This window comes from Anser cygnoides, chromosome 3 (genome assembly GCF_040182565.1).
Source record: "Anser cygnoides isolate HZ-2024a breed goose chromosome 3, Taihu_goose_T2T_genome, whole genome shotgun sequence".
In the NCBI taxonomy this organism is placed as follows: Eukaryota; Metazoa; Chordata; class Aves; order Anseriformes; family Anatidae; genus Anser; species Anser cygnoides.
The window spans coordinates 112,294,361-112,315,407 of NC_089875.1; the positions used below are offsets into that span (position 1 = coordinate 112,294,361).

General features: G+C 37.1%; 1 protein-coding gene across 4 annotated transcripts in view; it reads right to left on the bottom strand.

Annotated features, from left to right (window-relative positions):
• Window positions 1-20,412, bottom strand: part of WDR35 (WD repeat domain 35) — a 41,911-nt gene extending 21,499 nt beyond the window's left edge. The window contains exons 1-12 of one of the 4 annotated variants that reach the window (XM_066994988.1): window positions 20,016-20,412; window positions 19,809-19,926; window positions 18,969-19,040; window positions 17,206-17,298; window positions 16,110-16,238; window positions 15,758-15,891; window positions 14,193-14,358; window positions 13,950-14,095; window positions 12,196-12,321; window positions 9,054-9,239; window positions 8,425-8,457; window positions 6,284-6,344 (exon numbers count right to left, since the gene is read on the bottom strand). In XM_066994988.1, coding sequence (XP_066851089.1) covers window positions 6,284-6,344; window positions 8,425-8,457; window positions 9,054-9,239; window positions 12,196-12,321; window positions 13,950-14,095; window positions 14,193-14,358; window positions 15,758-15,891; window positions 16,110-16,238; window positions 17,206-17,298; window positions 18,969-19,040; window positions 19,809-19,926; window positions 20,016-20,291 — 1,540 coding nt within the window. In that variant the 5' untranslated portion in view covers window positions 20,292-20,412. The remainder of the gene's footprint in view (window positions 1-6,283; window positions 6,345-8,424; window positions 8,458-9,053; window positions 9,240-12,195; window positions 12,322-13,949; window positions 14,096-14,192; window positions 14,359-15,757; window positions 15,892-16,109; window positions 16,239-17,205; window positions 17,299-18,968; window positions 19,041-19,808; window positions 19,927-20,015) is intronic. The other 3 variants (XM_048047384.2, XM_066994989.1, XM_048047385.2) reach the window with 3 other exon arrangements.
• Window positions 20,413-21,047: the final 635 nt, after the last annotated feature.

The following is a 21,047-nucleotide window of genomic DNA, read 5'->3' on the forward strand; positions in this document are numbered from 1 at the left end:
CAAATTCCACAAAAAAATCAGTATGCCACCACACGAACAGGCAAATTCAAGTCTGTAACACAGCCTGTCAGCTAAACATTTGTATCACAGAGAACATGCTGTGAGCACAAAATTTCACTCTTTCACAATGAATCTCCTCCATTTTTCTGTATTTTAGCACAACACGGAACTCTGGAGGGAGCTATAAGCCTGCCGTAAGGTAGAACAGTCCTGTGACAGGCAGATGCGGAACGACTGGTTGAACAGATTTCATTTTTCTGAAACCAAGAGGATTATAACAAGCTACCTAACAGCTGTAGAATACTTTTTAGTATAGATGTAAATACTGGATGAGAAGGTTTAGTGACGATGCTTAACATGTGAGCACTAGCGTAGATAAAACAGTTGTTTACATTATATGCAATCGATGTACTTCATTTACTTATAACACATTTCAATAATTAGTCTTGTACTCAACACCTGAAGGATACAGCCCCCTCAGATTCATTTATTAAATTCATAAGTTTTACGTATTTGCTGTGTTCTTCTATTACCCTGCAGCTGTACCTGCCGTAACAAAAACACCACCTTTATCTTTCAAAATAGGAGGGTTTTCTGATCTTTGCAGGAATAAGTTTTCCCTTTGTTCAAATCACGAAAATTTAGTACTAAACCTCATATGTGCACTCAGCTTAGTCAGCCCTTGAACATCATTGTCTTGAACCAAGACAATGTTAAGCCAAGCCCACATCTGAAGGCTATGGGCATTCCTCAGACACACCAGATGATTCCCCACTAGACCTACAGCTTACACAGAGCCTAAACTTACTCGTTTGTGCATATCCCAGAGTTTCCCCACCTTGGAAAAAAAAACGATATTCGCATAAGCTATACTGTCATCCAGAAACAAGATGGAGACACACAAATGCTTCATCCAGGAGTCTGATGAGTGAAGCATTTTATGAACATGCCTAAGACTTAAACTGATGGTTGCTATCAAAATCCAGCTGCTTTCCCACCTCCCACTTCCCTACCACTTCTTTTACATCAGCTTTAGCAGTAACTTAGCCACAGAGTAAATTGGATCAGTTTGTTAATTGATTTGACTACAAGCTAACCCAAAAACTAAATAAGATTAGTTTACATTGGATTAAAGAGAGAATCACAAATGCTGGAGCCAACATAAAAGAGAGGGCAGGAAAAAGAACCCAGCAAAGATGGTAAAGACCTTCCCCTTCTTCGCAACAGCAGGCCAAATTTTAAACTGTTTAAGCTAAATGTGAACATTTCACCGAGCACACAGACACAGCCATCAGGATCAAACCCATTCAAACACACATCTGGGAGAGAAGCATCTGTACGTGGGAAGTGACCATTTTGCAAAATTGCCTACATAACAAAAGCAATTGCACAATGGTGGGATGCAGGGAATTTTTTTTTCTAGAATTGATTGAATGCTTTATACTGGACAATCACTGAACAGCCAAACACCAAAGCAAAGAGACAACAACCCATGTAGAAATATCTGGGAGTAGGGAACTAGAGCACAAATTTCTCCCTTCCCACCTCAGAGCCTTAATCATTGGGCTACACTGCTCCTAAAATGCTTTCCATCTTGGCTGTGTAACAGCCTAGCTTCAGAAGGAAAGAATGCCCCAGTCACCCCACGTTTGGGTTGCTGCTGGGCAGGGAAGGAAGGAATGGCTCACGTCCTTTGTGGGAAGGGAAAGATGCTCATTTCAGTCTTTCCGTGGACCGAGAAAGATCTAGAATCCCTTTCTAGGCAGCTGATACAACTACTTACTTTCCTAAGTATTATTCCTAAGTATAGGAAAGTATTATCTTCTCTTACAGTGGCCTCAATTTTAACAGCAGCTAATCTTTGGAAGTTAGGTATCAGTGCCCTTTAAAGAATTTGTGCTCTTACTCTTAAGCAGACAGAAAAGCAAGTACATTAAGTCAGAAGGAGGCAAGAGATCTGGAAACTTCTCTGCTCTGCATTTCTACTGCATAGCAGCTTCCATGGTAAGCATGGACTTCAATTTTGTAGTTCTTTCCATTGATACTGGGCATTGCTAACTTCAGTATTAAGGTCTTAATTTTCACATTTTGAAAATCTGTATGAAAAGCATTTAAACAGGTGTTATACTTCTCAGTGATCCAATACTGAAAAGCATTAACTACACTATGCCATTAAAACAATGGCAACGTGAAACAACTGGCCTCTAAGTTTTCTAGGGCCCTTATGATTCTCTCTGACACTCATTTCTCTTCACTGTTCCATCGTAACACTTACCCCCTGAAAGAAAGCAGCTTTATTTTCTTAGATATCCAAGAAAGAGTTAGAGAACACCTGCTTTCATGTCTAATCTTCTTTAAAAATAGTAGATGGAAAAGACTATCCGTGACTATATTACTTTACTGCATGAAAAAGCGGAGATACTTTTTACTATATGAAATAGGATATACAAACACAAGAGAGACAAGTAATCCCACCTAAATCTGATGGAAAGGAAGTGATCTGACAGAGAGACACAAGAGTAAACTATGTTTTCACACAAGCCTCTGTTACGGTTGCAAAATCCTGAGAAACTGGAACCAACTCAGTCCAAACAGTAACATCTACCTAATTTTAGAGCTTGATTCAAATGCCTCTAGAGCTCATGAAGAGGAGAAAATATCATGCAACAGCCCGGACAACTGAACTGCACACAGAACAACTCCTGAATTACCACAGTTTACAGAATGCTAAGAAATTCTAAAATTCTCCTGTAAAAATGATCAACTTTAAAATGACCAACTGTAAATGAAAGCAATTCAAGTGCTGTTTCACATGTAGTTCAGCCACACTTGTTAAAGTGGCTAGGAGGGAGGCAAGACAGAGGTGGTTGACACCCTATGCCTGTCAGTGTTCAGAAGACATTTGGACGATGCCCTCATTAAGATTGTTTAACTTCTGGTTAGCCCTGACGTGATCCAGCATTTGGACTCGATCTTTGAAGGTCCCTTCCAAGTGAACTATTCTATTCTATCGCAGCAAGGCCATGACTCCTTCAGCTCTCTGCCTTTAGTCTGCCCGTATGCTGAACAGGACGTTTTATTCATTTCACTGGGCACTAATACACGTGTGAAAGATAACACTTAACTGTCAATGCTCCTAAGCATGTGTAAGATGACATAATCCAGCATGAGTGACATTTTCTTAGCAGATACCATCTGTTACGTTTCCATTAAAAATACGTTATATAAGATGATGTTTAACCTTCTCTAATTTATGTTTAGTTACTCATGAAAGGACTTTGACAAAAAATCTGTAAGCCTGTAAAACAAGCACAAAAGGAAGTGTTGGTTAATTTTTGTACCTTTGTAGGATGGGATATTATACTAGACAATAAAAAAAGGATTAATTTATAGGCTAGCAAACACTAGCTATTCTAGAAGATGCTATTAACACAGCACAGCAAACAAAGGAAGAAAGATGCTTTGGACAAAATAAAGAGGAAAATGAGGTAGGGCTTTAAGGTGTAACCATCAATCAGTGTCTACAGAAAGAATAAAGACAAAGTGATAGCCTTCCACCAATAATGACCGATTAATCCTTTTAGCCACCATTAGCAAAGGTAAACATTAGAAAGGTAATGACATAATTAATAATTTAACAGAATGAAGGGAATAATCAGAGTTTTTGTTAGTCCTTCTTAAACTACTGGGTTTTGAGCCAAACAATGTAAGATTTGCATCTCCTGAGGACAAATCAAACATTACACACTGTCAGTTTATCACTAGGAGATCACTTTTTGAAACAATTTAATAAGATATTATAAAAATTAACAATGCATACAAACTGTGTTTTAACACACATTCTCAGATGCATTATTCAAATGCTCTGTCAGCTACTTAACATCCCTTGATTAGCAATCTTTTTTTCCCCCGCTATCAATTTCCTACCAGGTTGCAGCCCAAGAGTCCTGCAGGATACTGAAGACTCAAAGAGAAGTAAAATCTTTATGCTCAGTAGAGCGTCAGGTGTTCGCTATTCCAACAAGAGGCAGTCTGGAAAAGCCAAATATACTTTCCGTTCAGTATGCAATAATCAACATGATCAAAAAATATAGTTTAGACTCACGGTAGTCAAAAGTGCTCTCTTAAGAGTAAGCAGGAGCACACAAATACCAAGTGGTCTGTTAAGGAACTTCCTACCACATGGGAAGGCATTTTTCACAAGCGTTTGTGAAAAATCAAATTAAGTGACAATATCAGCATTTTTAAACACATATGAAAGATGGTACTTATAATTTTTAAACAAGAGCTCAAAACAAGTTATCGAATTATTTTCTGAACTAAATGTGGAGATTTATTCCTTCGTTTAAAAAAAAAAAAGGGAAAATTGTTTTGGAAAGAAAAGAAACAAGACTTTCCAGACAGACAGTACGTTTTTCTCAAGTCAAAACCAGCCCTCCAATAATCTTGGGTAAGAGATACATTAATTTTGTTTTCATAGTGCTTACACCTTATAAACAACTATTCTCACCTGATAAAATAATTATAAGTAATGTAAAAGCTGATTTTCTTCATTTATCGACAAGATTATAATTTTCCCAGAAATTATGAACCAAGTGGAAAAAAAAAAAACTTACAGAAAGTGAAGTTACAGCCTTCAAGGTTTTACAAGGTCTCCGCTCTATACTGTCCTCAGCAAGGCAAGCCAGCTGCTTAAGTTCAGCACCCCACCAAACTGGAACAATTATACCTTCTGCTACCAAGAAGCACTGTGACAAACAGCACAGCATATGCAGACCTTGACTGCATACAAATACCTATATAACGTAAGATCAGTTTGTGCAAGGAAAATATTTCAAGTTGTTCCATAAAGCTTTATCTTCAAATGTTACAATAAAGGAAAGCAACTATGATAAAACCAACGCAATGTGTTCTGAAAGTGTTTTTAACTTACACTTTGGCTTTTCGCTTTTACCTTCAATCCCTTCTCTAAGTTTGGTGGGCCAACTTTAAAGTCTTACAGGATGTATGTATTAAAAATAAAGCTGAATCTTTGGCTGTGTTTACTGTACGCAAATGAAAGACTTGCTTGTTACATCTGAACTACTGAAACTATAAAAATTCTTCAGGATTCCTCAAGAATGCAAATAGTACTAACCTCAAGTATTTATCCATCTGTAAGGACGAAGACTGTAATGCCTAGTATTTTCACAAATGAACTCACGCTAGCAGAGAGCGTTGTCAGCCTGTGTACTAAATTGTCTGACACCAGAGGAAACAGTAGCAGATTATGGAGAACTTAGTTAAGCTAAAGGAAAGAGAGAAGCTTCTTCCAGATTGTTTCATCTCCTCAGGACAATTCAAATGCAGTCGCAATAACTGTATCTCTTAATTAAATGTCATTTCTCTAACCGTTTTCAGCCACTGGAGAAGATTCTTTGGTAGAGATGGTTGTAGGAGACAGGTAGTAATGGGGGAAAACAAAGAAACTGCTACCTTCATTTTATTTATTGACATTATAAACAATCACAGATTGATTTAGAAAGCTCACATAAACAGAACACTAGAAAATGGAAAGTTTAAAAGCAGAGTTAGAGATGTACACACAAAGCTAATTTTAGCTGTTTGAGTGGGATCATCTCATCCAATTTTAGACATCTCTGACAGAGATGAGATGGTTGCCCTGGGCTTCTTTGTATCCAATGCAGAGGGAACAGGCCCCTTTCAGGAATGATTCATACAACTTATTTTAGATGACAGCTGTAAAATGTGTTAAAATGTGCCCTGTAAGTCCCTAATTCCTCCTCCCCTCACCCTAATCCCACCTATCAAGGAAGTCCAGGAGACTAGTAAGCAATACAGACATCTTATGGGGGGAAAGGGTCGGGGAGACACCACACAACAACCCATGCACATCACCACCACGTCAACTAACTTCGATTCTCGCTTATTTTTTTCCAGTCCATCCACTGTAAAATTTGTGTATTGAATTTCCTGAGCATTTTATTCCTGAAGATTTTGATGTACCACCACACTTGTAAAAGGTGGCAAGAGGGCATCAAATTGATGAGACTAAAATTATCTTCTCATTTAGTCTCATTTCAATTACGAGATTAAAAAATACCACGGCATTTCATACCCATTCCATAGGACAAGGAAGTCATTTATCAGAGCCGGATACTCTACATTTTAATTACAGTCTACAATATAGGACACGAATTTTGCAATATGTGTATTTGACTCAAGGCTGATTTCCTCCTGCTATTACTGAAAAACTGAACAGTGAGCTTTGCAAATTACTTACCAATATCAATATATTTTGGGTCCAAGGGCGTACCAATAGAATTGCAGAGAACCAGCACATACTGTAGGGAAATAAACATAAGCATTATTAACAGCACATCTTTCTGTAAGTTAGTAAGCTGTACAAGGCTGTCTGCGAAGGCATATCTCATAGCCCACATTTCACACCATCTAACACTGATCAGCAACACAAAACAGAAGGACTATGGCTGCAGAAAATATCCAGATGCTTACATGATGGTAACATGGTATTTGCCAATTAACGCTATAAACAAAGCCAAGCACAAAACAGGAAAACAACCAGCTGTTGGAAGCACAGGAGCAAGTCTATCACACAAAATATGCTAGGTAGTATGTACCACCAGTGGGGTCCACAGACAATGTGCTGGTGACACAGCCAGCCTCACTCCCCTGCTCTGTGGAGCACACGCTGCCCTGACATTATTTACTAGTATGAGCGACACGCTAGCAGTTATTCAGCACCTCCACTCTTGCCTAGCTGTGTATGCAAAGGACAACCTGACAAACTGCAACAGGCCATCTCGCCAGTTCAGCAGTGAGGGCTCTTGTTCTACTCTTAGTAGAACTTGATGTTGAACCTCCAGAGGGCTGGATCATAGGGAGAACAGTGAGTATGGCTATCCCTCCACCCAAAGGTAACATAGGTGCTGAAAACTGACTGGTTTTGTTATCTTGTAATCTTGCTTTGGAAAGCTTTAAATCAGCACAGGTATCTCCGAATGGTCTGTTAAACTCAAGAGGATGAAACTACAAAAAGCGCTTAGACACCAATGCTCATTGGTTGCTTCGATGTGCCAATGCATGCATTTTTCCAGATGTAAATCAAGGGTTAAATAGCTTTATTATGATCACACAGGGAAATACAAACATTTTGAAAGAGAAATGTGAAAATTAAGTAGCAATTTCTACTGCAGACTCTAAATTCAAAAAACAGTTCTGCCAAAACTTGAATCACCTAAGAGCTGCCGCTCTGACTCTACAGGAAATGGAAGATAATTAGTTGTTCATTAGCTCCTCCGCTATCTGATCAATTCATGTAATTGTGGCAGCAGACTACTGCACCTGTACAGTTTACCCTTTAAACTGACAGATTAAAAGCTATCTATATCAGAGAATAGCAGACTTTATAGAATTTAGGGTTTTGTCTACTATATGAACTATATTCTTTCAGAGAAAGAGATCTGAACAGGGAATTTTCATTAAATCCTATTTTTTTCCTGATAACAAAACCAGAAACATCCCTCAAAAATACTTTTTATTTCTTTGTTAAGTTAAACTTTCAGCCAGCATTCTCAATTTTCCCTTTTCTGAAAAAAATACATTGAGGCTCCACCTCTGTAGGAGGCCACAACTGGCTTTTTAACTGCTTACTGCTTGCTTCTACTGCGTTAACATAAATTGAATAAACAGTGAATGCTGGAGAAGAATTAATCTTTTATGCCTTTACTTATTTCTGAGACTCGAGGTCAGTAGATCAGAGACTACCAAGGAGTGATGGAGTGACAGAGACTGCATGATCTACACCAGGTGGCGTTAGGACCAAGCAGTTTGCACTGTCTGATTTGCTCAAAGCTGAATGCTCAAGCCTCACTGTGGCTATCAAAACTGAGTTCTCCGTAACTTACCAATACTCACTTCTTCTTGCAATGCTTTTAAACAGTTCCTGCCAAAATTGGTCTTTTTTGCCCCATCAGCTATTGCATAGTTTGCCCTCTTGAAATGACAACCCTAATGACTGAAACCTATTGCAAAACACATCTGTTTTTCAGAAAGCAACTCTAATGAACTACTACCAAAAGGGTAAGTTCGTTTACTTCAGTTCCTAAAAGCTGATCCCCATAGCATTAAAAATTAGTCTGGAGCCATTTTAAAAGAATTTAAAGATGGTTATTATCATGTAATTTTCAGACGGTAAAATTAAATCTCTTATTTATTTTTAAGCAAGTTACACTAAATCCCACACTCTTTGCTTCATATTTTAGAAATGCAACCCAGAAAATCCCATTTCATTGCACTCAATTTCACCAAAAGGCTTTGTCCATGTGTACTGTATTTTCAGTCCATATCATAGCATGCCATTTATTACACAACTAAGCAAAGCAGCACTGAAACACTTTTTACCGTGGCACCAATTGACTCCATCTCATGCTCCTCCTTTGTAAGCAATATGTAAGTGATATAGAAAATAATTCAGAAATGAACCCAGTAAGAAAATCTGTGACAGTTAATATTAATGTTACCTGAACATACATTAACCAAAGGATATGTCTATCCTATAATCTGCCACTAGAACTTTAAAAAAAAATATATTTTTAAAAAAACCAATTTGCTGTAACAAGCATTTATATCGCCTAAAAGTTGTCCCTTTCTTAATTTCATTTTTCCAGTTCCAACTGATTAAATACTTCTCAACATCCCAGTGTTTTCCTACTTTTAGTGAGGTTTTTTTTTGAACGTGTCTAAAGAAACAGCAATTTTGAAGGCTGCACTTTTCATTAAGTTACTAGTGGCTACAAGGAGGTAAAACAAAAAGGTAGTTAACAGGTTCTGCACATTTTTGCTATTATTTTGTTGCTTGCTGGGGTTCTTTGTTTTGAATATGGAACCTGTTCAATCGCCTTTCTGTCAAATGACAACTAGTGACACACACTGAGACTGATTCAGAATGTTACATACCATCTTATTCTAGCTGTAAAACACTGGCATGTGAAACAGGGAGTTTCAAGTGAAATTTAAAAGAAAGATTATACCTGAGGTTGATCTTCATCCGCTTTAGTTGCTAAAACACAGAAGTCTCCATAAGTCGTTATGGAAATCAGGCTCTTGACATATTTCACATATTTCTCATTGTTTTTTGTATCCCAGAAAACTACACAGTACTCTGGACGATCGGGTCGGGTATATGCATAAACCACCGTATTGGAGCAGTAACCCCACTGGCAAAGAGAGACAATTTTGATAAATCCTGCAAGAAATTCCACTAGTTCAATCATACATTGTTCACAGCTATGAAAGAAAGCGTTTATTTCATATACATGATCAGCATTTAATGTTCTTTACCTGTCATGTGATGACCTGATATTTAGAGTGTATGAATACAGTCCTGGTAATAAATTATTTGCATAATTTGGGAAAAGAGGCCTTCCTATCACACAAAATAATCTGTCCCAATCAGAATTGGAAGATCATTCTCAAATGAGAAGACTTCACTTTCCCTTGTTTCTTCCTTGTTCAGGACGCACAAAATACCCACTGTAATGAGGGCTTTGCCATGAAAATGATTTCTCCAACAAGTGATTTGGAAACCCAACATTCATTTCCCAGGGGGAAGATGGTAAACACCTCAAACAGTGCAATTTCTGAAGCAGATCAAACAAGCAATTATATTAGAGCACTAAAATAACTCACATCATCTCTTCCATATTAACAACATGAGAAAAATCCTCCCCTCCCCCCTAGAAGAATAGAACTATTTATATTGCAAGAAGGAAAAAAAAAAGCAAAATGAAAAATAGAACATTCAAACACTATAAAAACTATGAAGATGTATTTTATTGCATTCAACTAAATTATAGAAATTAATAAAAAACCTTTCCAACATATAAGAAACAGTTCCTAAAACTGTTACCAATATAATCAGATAAGAACATAATGGTAGTAAAGTGTATTATTCATTTGAGAACGGCATGCATCTTTCACCATAAAAATATTTAACATTGAAGCTGAGTACATTACGAACAGATTACAGTTTATTTGCTACAGCAATCATTTGAACACAACTTTTTTCACTTTAATGTAATAATAAAAAAAAAGCCAGCAGCTTACAAATGCAATTTCTAAAACTAAGGTTCCAAATTATTATTCATTTGAAAACCATGCTTGATCTAGAAATGCACGTGGTCTCACAGACACTGAGGAGTTTAAGGAAAAGCAGGATATGTCTTCCAGCTGTTACACATGTCCCAGAGCAAACATTAGGCAGCATTTCCTGCAAGACTAACTTCTACCTTCCAAAGCCTCTTCCAGCAAATTTGCAACAAACTATTTGCTTCCTGGGTTGCTTTCTGGCAGATTTGTTCTTAAAACTCACTGACCAGTCAAGTTCCACCACCACGTGGAACAATACATTTCAATACAGGTGCACTACGTTCCTCACATTATACTCTTTCTTTAATCACAGTGGTTATGCACTGATGATTAAAGAACATATCCTGTGCTGGGACAAAAAGAAATATACAATACTGTATACAGGACAGTAATCACTAGGATAACTCCTAGGACTATTCTACTTACAGTTCAGAAAAACACCAACACCCATATGGTAGACAGATAAAAATATTCTTTAGAATTAGCTGAATACAGACTTGCAAGTCTATTGGGAATTTAAATATAAATAGAAAATACACCTATCAGGTTGCACACATCTCAGCTGTTCCAGTTTCTACACATCCCTCCGGGTTCAAACTATCAATTCACCACCACAAAATGACAGTAAATGCGCAAACAATTCCTATTGTGTCACTTAGCTCAATCAGTTTAACCAAAGAGCAATGAAAATACTGGAGCCCTTCCTGTAGCCTTACCTACAGGACAGCCTTAACCACTGCCAAATTCAGAATCATGCCCAATTCTTTTAATACTAACAGAGCACACATTTCCTTACTATGAGAACAGAACCACAAATTCATCATAAAAACAATTGCTAAGTCATTGCGTCACCAAAAAAGCCACACACATTTCACTAAAACTTCACTAGTGTTGATAAAATAGAAATCATAAACTAAGCTGATTTATACGCTAGGCTTTAAAAAACTGCAGCAATGATATGACCTGGTCAAAAACTCCATTGAAATTTTAGTTAAAAGCTGATCTGAATAAATCCAAAATCTGGAAGAAGTTATTGGTCACAGACAGAGGAAAGAGCACATAAGCATTGTCCCCACATTAACTTACGGTGTAATCTTAATCCAAAACACTAACAAGTAGCCAAATACGAGATTATTAGTTTTATTTTTCAGATCTTTCATTTAAAGGTGCTCTATTCTGCATAAATAACAAAAAATAAAAAGAAAGACCAACTCCACAGTGACTATGGCACCTACCCAATACATAGGAAATGTTTCCAATATGCTTCAGTAAATATTTACCCAACCATGCTAACACCATGGAACAACTCCAATAGGAAAGAGTGAAAGAGAACTGTGACACAACCACTATACTTTTGTTCCTTGAACCTTGGTCTTCTCAAAGGAAGGCTGTTTAGTGGAAGGAATAAAACTTCATATTGTCCTTTGAGTGCCCTCCTTAACACTAACTAGCCCTAGGCCTCTACCCAGGCTCTGTCTTTGGAAAGTTAGTCAAAGCAATTCACAACAGAGCTCAGGAATGGGATCAGCACACATGATAAGGTTCCAATGCTTCGGTTTATCCACTTACCTCTTTTCACGTAACTGTGTAAATGTGCCCACAGAAACCCATTTCATAGCAAAAAAGAGTCCATCATACAATAACCTGGGTCTCCGCGTTACAGTTATTACAGGACAGGAAAACTATTTCCTGCCCAATGAGAAAAAAATTGCCAGTAAAAAGACTAGGGTATTTTGCATTCACCTTCCATGAATAACTTCTGCATCATATCTGATTAGCTTAGAAATCTATTTATCACCTAACTATCCCTTTATCCTCTACTTAGGCAGCATCTTCTTTTGCTTTCAAATTTACTGGTCAGATTGGATGCTGGCAACTCATAACGTGAAACAAAATACAGTTTGCACATTCATAACTGCAGAAGAATTTTTTTTTTTCCAAAAAAGATGCTTTTCGAACCCATTCAAAAAGAGAATAAATAATTGTATTAATAAGTTTCCTATTAAGTGCAACATAACCACTTACCTTGTAATCTGGCCGAATGTTTGCAAAATATATGTAAGAATCAACAGCTAGTGCAATTTTCAGTCCACTTCCCTCCCACGACAAGGCTGACATCTGCTTGCCAGGAACTTTCAGTGTGCGCAAATGCTTGTAGGAAAAAAAAAATAATAATAAAAAGATACTGAACATATCCTAGGAAAACTGCTCAAATCACACAACAGTTTTGCCGGTTCATGAAATACAAACTTGTAAATCTTCTTTGCGGTACCTCATAATGAATCCCAAATTACCATATGCATGCAAACAAGGGCAGGGTATTTAATATGCATAAGCATTCATTTGTCTTTATTATTCTTTTTTTTTTTTTTGTCAGAAAGAAAACATTTAATTTACACACCCATTGAGTCATAGTTCAAACAGAAAAATAAACAATACAGAATGACAGCATAAACATTTTTCCTTTGGTTGGTAATCTAAACCACCTTTATTATTTCACTTACTATTAAACACAACAGTACTGATACCTGACATGCCTCAGAAGTTTCACTGTCAATGGCAGTAAGTGTATAAATTATATTAAGTCAGTTGACGTACAACACCTTTAACTACAGCTGACAGTTTAAACAAATAGAAATATATACCTAATCTATGTCAAGAGTATACATTGAAGCAGCTGCATACGTACGCAATTTGCAGTAAGGCAATGGGCATTTTCTTTGTCTCTATATCTCCTGCCCTTCAAAAGGCTACGAAAAGTAGTTAGATGTCCATTTATAATTTAACGGCAAAGAAATATACTTCCCTTTTTTTAATATATCTTTATTTTGTTAGAGTATCTGAATTTGAACGAATGAATTGAAAGAAATTAATGTTTTTAAACACTAAAACCCTAGCCCCCAAACGACTTGTTTGTGGGAAGCTTTTTGGTTGCTACTTCTTAACTCCTTTCACAACACAGCTCACTGCTCTATCCCTACCGTAGTTACCCTCATGGCTGACCAGGTATTTCCTCTGTGCAAGGGACAAAACTTCTTCACGCTGACACTTAACACTAACTTAGTGATTCCCAGATGTAGTACTAGAAGGGCAAGTGAAAGTAACGAAATTACATTCTGAAACAAGAATAGCATTATAGTAAAATTGTCTCTCAACTGTTGAACCTTTAACACCTTATACCCCCCCAAAAAAAACACATAGAAATACAAAAGCTTTCAGAGAACAAGATCCCCAACATGACAAAGATCAGAAACAGTTTACTTTTTGTAAGATTTCTGAGCTCTTCGTGATACCAGATGCCATTTTCTCAGTTTTAGTGATTCTACTGAGGGGAGCATTCACAGCTTTATTGTAAGCTATTAATCTAGAGATGCTCAGGTCTCTTACACAGCCAGTGGAGAAAGACGAGCGCTTCCAGGTTTGATACACACACGTTAAGTTAGCATCATAACTGCTGCCTAAACGTTCCAAGTTATTAACTGTAGTCTGAATTCAGATACCTACGTCAGGTGTTCAAAGTTCAATACTATATATATCCTACAATTTAGTGTTATGTGAGATGCTCTAGGATCTTCCATCTGGCCAGCAACTTGCTGTTCTAAAAGGGGACCCAATCCTCTTTCCTATTTCCAGATCCAAGTGGATGTCATAGACTCTTAAGAGCAAGTTAAAAGCACTAAACATTCTGGCATCCAAGTACCACCAGTAATGAACACATAGAAAAAACATGCTAAAATAAAGAACATATTAGGCTGTATAAACATATTTAATATTTTTACCTCACCAAATGGAGTGTAGAACTGCACAATGTTTACATCTTTATCTTGACAAGTTGCTTTTAGGGAGCCAGCCACTGCCAACACACTTCCACAGTGGTTCCACTGAATACACACTACATTCATACCAGTGTCGATCAAGATAGGATCTAGTTTTTAAAGAAATAAACATCAAAAATCTAAGCATAAGTAGACATTTTGGGTCAAGAACAGCTCAGTAATTAGCATCCCACATTTTGTACCTACTCTGGTCATTCTCGTCTCTCATTATCTGGCATCTTCCATTATCATAACAGACAGCAAGACAAGGACAGTCTGGTTCGACGTAGCCTTCTGTGCCATGGTACCAATGTATTCCAGCAATATGGAATGCTCCAGTTAAGTTTGCCAAACAACTCAGTTTCATTTTCACCTAGGAAACAATGGTTAATTATTGGACACGCTATTTAGAGGAACAATTTATAGATATACTGACACCCTGCAAAAGACCAGTCATATGGGCAAAACTGTTCTGCTGTACCAAGAAAAGTTTTGACTTTATTAAAAATTTAATAGTTTGAAGGAGTTCCTTATTCAAGGCTGGATGAGACACACTAGAGCACATTTTAATTACAAAGAAGAACTTCTGGCATTTTCACTCTTTGAAAAGTAACTTAAAAAGTAAACATGCACATGCACAAAAGCCACACACAACCACCACTGGAACTCTGAAAAAAAATAAAAATGATTTCAAACCACTGCCAGCCACAAGTTTTATTTATTTATTTATTTTTAATAAACCTTCTGTAACTTTTTTCTAGGCAAAAGTCTCATAATATTCTAATTTGTGTATTATTGTATCAATTATTTTTAAATACTATTTAAAGTAAGCTTACTCTTGTAACAATTATAATTAGTGTGCATCTTTCACAGAATGCCCTGAACAGATAAGAATGCATGTAGATCACTTTGAAGGGGGCTGCCAGGTATCTTGAGGGAAGAAGGGAGGGAAAAAGGACAAGTGCAAATATTGTTGAGAAAAGGAAGCATTGGGAGGACAACAACTTATTTGAAGAATCTCAGTAATTTTCAGCACGTGTTACAAACATCATAATACACGCAGCAGGAAGAAACAAGGAAACAAGAGGGGATTAAAGAAAAGAGCATAGGAAGAGTAACAGTTTCCCATGGAAGAAAAGAAAAAGAAGAAAATTCACCATAATAGCATCTGAAAAGCAAACAACATGGTTCCAAATACGTTGCTCTTCCCAAAGTGAAAGTTTTACTTCTGCTTAGTGTTTTATCATAGTTATTCCAATATTCTAAATAAGTAGATTAAAAAAATAAGTAAACAACCATTGTAGGAATGTAGCAATATTGTAGTTATTACCACCATTTTTACCACTTATTACCAGGTTTCCTGTGAAGCATGCAACATTCCTTATGTAATAAATGACAGGATCAGTAGGAAAATAAACTACATCTTTATACTAAAAGTACACTAGTACTTTTAACACAAGCTTAATTTAATTTAGCTCCTATCACCATACATATTTTTACATTTTCACTAACTATTGCAAAGCAAAAAGGCATTTGCTGCCATGATAACCTTTTAGCTACCTAGAACAAAATATTTATGATGTACTCAATTTTTTTTTATATTTTCATTAGAAATGAAGTGCTGCTGCAGAGAGTTTGAATGTAAATGCTGTACAAAGAGCCTTGCCCCGTTTTGAAATCCACCAACTAAATGCACATGAAATAAATTAAGAGGAAGTAAGTTTTTATGCATGTTAAAGTTAATGCCTTTATTATACCAACCATAAACTTACAATAAAGTTTCCCTGACTGTCATAAATGTGAATTTCTCCATTTGACATTCCAAAGAGTAAAATTTTGCTGTCAGAGGACCAGGTCACATGGCACAGGTGTGTACCTTTCAAGTCTTTCCCCCAGATGCGATTGCCTGTAACAGAACATTTATTGTCCTTAATAATCACACCACAAAACTAAAAATAAGATGCATGTTAGCAATATAGAAACTGAAACTGCTCAAGTTCAAAGCAACAACTATTAAAGTAACTATTAATTGTACTTATATTGACAAACAGAGCTACTACATACATGATACTTAAAAATGGAAGCTATATAACACCACAACAATTAGCAGAGCTTAAGTTTTACCATCCACAGATCCAACAATCACTGCTCCATCTTCATATACAATACAAATCTTCTGTCCGTCAGCATTCCAGCTCATACTTCGAACAACAGATTTATTTCTATTGTTAATCATCTCTTCATACCAAGCACCTATTAGTAATGAATGAAAAACTGAGTTATACTCCTATTTTGAGAACCCTCTAGTGGATTCAAGAGGCACGCTAATCATTGAATTCAAAGAGGGAATTCAAAGAGTAAAAAAGATATGCAAATTGGATGATAACATTTCTTAGTAATATCAATTCCAGAAGTTGTTAAAAACAAAACAGTACAGAAACACAAGATGTTTATAAGAATTACCAATAAATTAAACTAGGTATTCAGTAAAATGGAAAAATATGTCAAGTGTCTGCTTATAAAAACAAAGATGGGATAACGAGTTATATACGACTTTGCAATATAATATGCAATGAAAAGCTATAGGAACAATCTCTTTTGGAAAGGAATTTAAAAAAAGTTGTTCCACCCATTCTGTAAAACTCCACCAAGACTATACTACAGTGTGAAATCCAGTGTTCAAGTGTGAGTTACTTATTCCCAAAAAGACACAGACAAACAAGAAATCAGAGAGGGGAGCCAAAGCTTGAGAGGTACCCTACAGGAAGAGATCTATGCTTACATAATTTCAGAAAACATACTAGAAAACATACAGAAGAAACCACTGTCTTTGATAAGAATTTATAATAAGTAATATACAGGTTGTTCTCCAAAACTAAAAGAGATTATTTATGTGCTTCTTTTTCTTGTTCAATATGCTATTTTTCTCCAACAAAATAAAGTAACAGATTTAAAATAAGATATTTGTAGCAGTTTACCAAGCACATGGCTAAGAAGCATTATCTTTTCCTAAGGTACCTCTGGAGGACAAATGCCTTTCATAAGCAACACTATGAAAAATTTACATGACAATTACAATAAAAACTTGGAAAATGTTTTAAATCTATTTCAAGTTTTACAATCTGCAAAATAAGAAGTCTGAAAAAGAACCATTAAAATTGCTAAACGATTTCCCACAATGTAGAATATTATCCAGTCTCAAAGTCGTTCTGTAGAGTACCTTTATACATCATCCACACGATGATGAGCCCATTTTGATCACTGGTTGTTAGTTTGTGATACTGTTCGTTCCATGTCACCACTTGCACAGAACCTAGAAAATTATACAAAGTTTGTGTTTATGCCATTTAAATACATTAAGGAAAACCAACACATACAACTTTATCACTCTGGAGTTTACAGAAATTTGCACTGCCAAGATTGATTTAGTTTTAGGCATTCTTACTATACCACTCCTTTCCTCTTCCAAAATTATGCTAATTGGATCCTTCTGGTCCTTTATTCACCCACTTGAGCAACATCCTTTCTAAATTCTACCCAGAATATTGTTTCAGTAACCAAAACCCAAATTATAGCTTTGCAGTTTGACTTAAGAGATTTTTTTCCTCCTCTTCATAAAAATAATTTGATCCTCAGTAGAGCTGCAGTTTGAAAACAAAATCTCCCTCCTGATTACCAAAAAGAACACTCTATACATAGCTCCTTCAGATCAAGTTTCATGTGGGATCCTCCTCATGAACATTTAACTTGACTTAAAACATCTTCAGACGGTTTTTTAACAACCATTTTATTTCATCAGTTCAACACTGGATATGAACTTGGACACTTCCAGCATCACACACTTCCACTTCTTCACCAGTGGTTATGCGTTTCCTCTGTATCCTTTTCATTTCTCCAGATTTCAGTCACAAGCTTTACCAACAGACACAATCAAAGATACCCTGAAAGTCAGAGATTTTTGAGGGCAACTGTAACCTATTTCACAATCAAAGGCATCCATTCAAAATATCCACTAAATCAGTTCTTCAAAATTAATTTCTTCTATCATGTTTAACCAGGCCCTTAAAATAATCCATTGCCAGGTTTCAACTGCAAATCATCATAAAAGACCGTTCCTTCTAATTTTCTAAGGATTTCAGCATTCTCTTCCTATCTCCTTTTCTGTGGATGATGAGCATTTAACATGGAAGAGTTTGATTTCTCTCTAACTTCCCTGCATTCAATGTTTACTTCCAAATACTTTATCCTTTAGTCTGTTTACTAACCTGTGTAAACTCTGTATATCATGCTGCACTCTACATACATACATATAATATAATTTGTCAATAAGAAGAGAAAATTAAGATATTTTTAAAATAGAGATGAGATAATGAGTCACTGAACTGACTTCTTCAGAAGAAAATGGAAAGCTGCCATAACATATAAGCAAATCTCAGACATTATCTAAAAATAATTTATAAAAATAAAAGTCCCTCTGTGATAGAACACACACAATAGCATCATCCACTTCAGTATCAATCAGTACTACTTTTTCAGAATAATAAATGTGGCCCAAGTAATTTAGAAAAAGTCAAACCTGAAGCAATAATAAACACAGATTAGGCTGTAAGGTCAAAGTTTACAAACCTAACCATGGAAAACACAAAAGCAAACCATAAGTTGTTGTAGGCAGCACCCAGCTTGGTTTCTGCAGCATGCGTTCTGCATCATGCATACCATACCAGCCAGAAGAATTGGGGTGAGGCTACATCAGTCGGATTCTCAACCCCGTAATTCATTCGCAAATCATGAAAGGTTAACTACAGGTCTTTCATCAGATAACTTAGTAAAAGTAGATATTCAACCTGTTACATACCTGATTTTAATGCTGATATTCTTTTAGTTTTTTAATTAAAAGTTAGAGAAAAAATTACTCTACCAACTTCCCAAAATTCTGTATTTTTCATTCTAATCAAAATACATTAAATGCTCAAGGAGACTTACCGCTGTGACCTTCAAGAGTTTGATTCATAGAAAGATTACTAGGAGCTGCAAGTCCCTTTATTTTTGCTTCATCTAAAAATAACAAAAATAGTTATAAAATAAATCCAATAAAGCATATCTAGTACTGTCTGTAATGACAGTTCAGCTCCAATCACTGTTTTTAATCAATAAAATAATTTCCCTAAAAGTAGTCAGAAGTGTATTTGTAGGATGGATTTTCCCACCCCTCAGTTCAATGTCTTTGCTACTCACATCTGTCATCCAAACTCAGACAGTCATTACATCTGAGCAATTTTTTCAGAAACAAACAAACAAAAAGAAAACCTATGGCTATCGCACCTTGTTTACTTTCAGAAAGAGTTTTAAAAGAACTAGAAAATTTATTGGAGTTCACTTTTCTCAGAGCATACTCATCCTATTTCAAAGAAATATACAACTTTTTCCTTATATTAATGGTAGAGAACATTAAAAATAAATCAAGAACTAGTGAAATGAGTTTGAAAATAAACAGGAAGCCCATGTAGCAATAACAAAAATGAAGCATATGCCCTGGAAGAAGCAGAAGCACTGAAGAGTTCAGTAGATAGAAAAGCTTGATAAATAGTAGATATAAAAGCTAGATACATGGCAGGCACATCATGTCAGGCAAGCTAGAAGAAAACAATATTCAAAAGAAAGCGGCAACATCTTTGACACTTATACAAATATGTAAACATCTGTGTACAGACTTAAAATGTATGCCATGCTATGAAGTTAAAGAATCGGAAGTTGTGTTTTCAGAATACTGAAGCGTGGTGGATTTTACTCTTAAGAAAAAAGGAAAAAAAAAAACTCGATTACCTGTCTGTGTTTCTAACTTTAAAACTTTCAGTAATCCATCCTCTCCGCCACAGGCTATGAAACCTTCATCCTTATTCCAGGAAATACATCTTAACTGAACATTACCAGGAATTGCAATCTGAAAAACAAGTATTTTGTGTCTGCATGTTGCTAAGAACCAACTTTTATTTTAAACTCCCCCAAGAACACCTCAACACAAACACCTACGACGGCGCAGCAGATAACCACGGACAGATTAGCACCCCCAGAACGAGACAGAAGCCAATCAGACTTATAACCCGGCCCCCCGCCGCCCCGGCAGCACCTTTTTGCACAGGTAGATGAACATCGTGAGGGGGGGGAGCGGCGGACGAGGGGCTCCGACCGGCGGCGGGCCCAGGCCCTGCCCCCACCGAGCGCCGCCGTCGCCCTGGCAACCGCCGCCGGAAGCGCGCTGCGGGAGAGATGGGCGCTACTTCCGGGAGGGCGGGCCGCCCCTGACATGGCGGGGGGGGAAGGGGATGGGAGAAGGGGGAGCGGTGTTGCGGTGCTTCGCCTCTGGTAGGAGGCGGCAGTCAGTTGGTAAAGGCCGTGCTGCTTTTATATAAAGGAAAATAAAAGTGTTTGTGAAGTGCTTGTGTGTTGTATCTTAGTGTCATTTCATAGAATCACAGAATGGTTCGGGTTGTGAGGGAGCTTAGAGCCCATCTAACTCCAACCCCTGCCATGGGCAGGGACACCTCCTACTAGACCAGATAACCCAAAGCCCCACCCAACCTGGCCTTGAACACCTCCAGGGATGGGGCATCCACAGCTCCTCTGGGCAACCTGTGCCAGTGCCTCACCACCCTCATAATAAATAATTTCTTCCTTATATCTAATCTAAACCCACCCTATTCTAGTTTAAAACCATTATTTTTAAAGCCGTCATTTTATTTTAAAAGTTTAAAGCCATAATTCACAGCCGTACATGCTGAGGATTACCCCAACCCCAGAATTAGCCCAAGCTTCACCGTTGGTTGAAGTAAACGATGGCTGGCAGCACACGTTGCATGACATTTTGCTCCCTCACGGGCACTGCCATGCACCCACAACTTAATATACCACTTAATTTAATGTAATGGGCAGTTCCACAGGCAGTTCCACCTGTGCTCAGTGGGTTAGAGGGGGTAAAGGAGCCCTTTGGAGAGAGGAGATGGTCGCTTTGGGTGCTGGGCCCACGCACAGCACGGAGCAGTGCAGAGGGTGTGGGATCAGGCC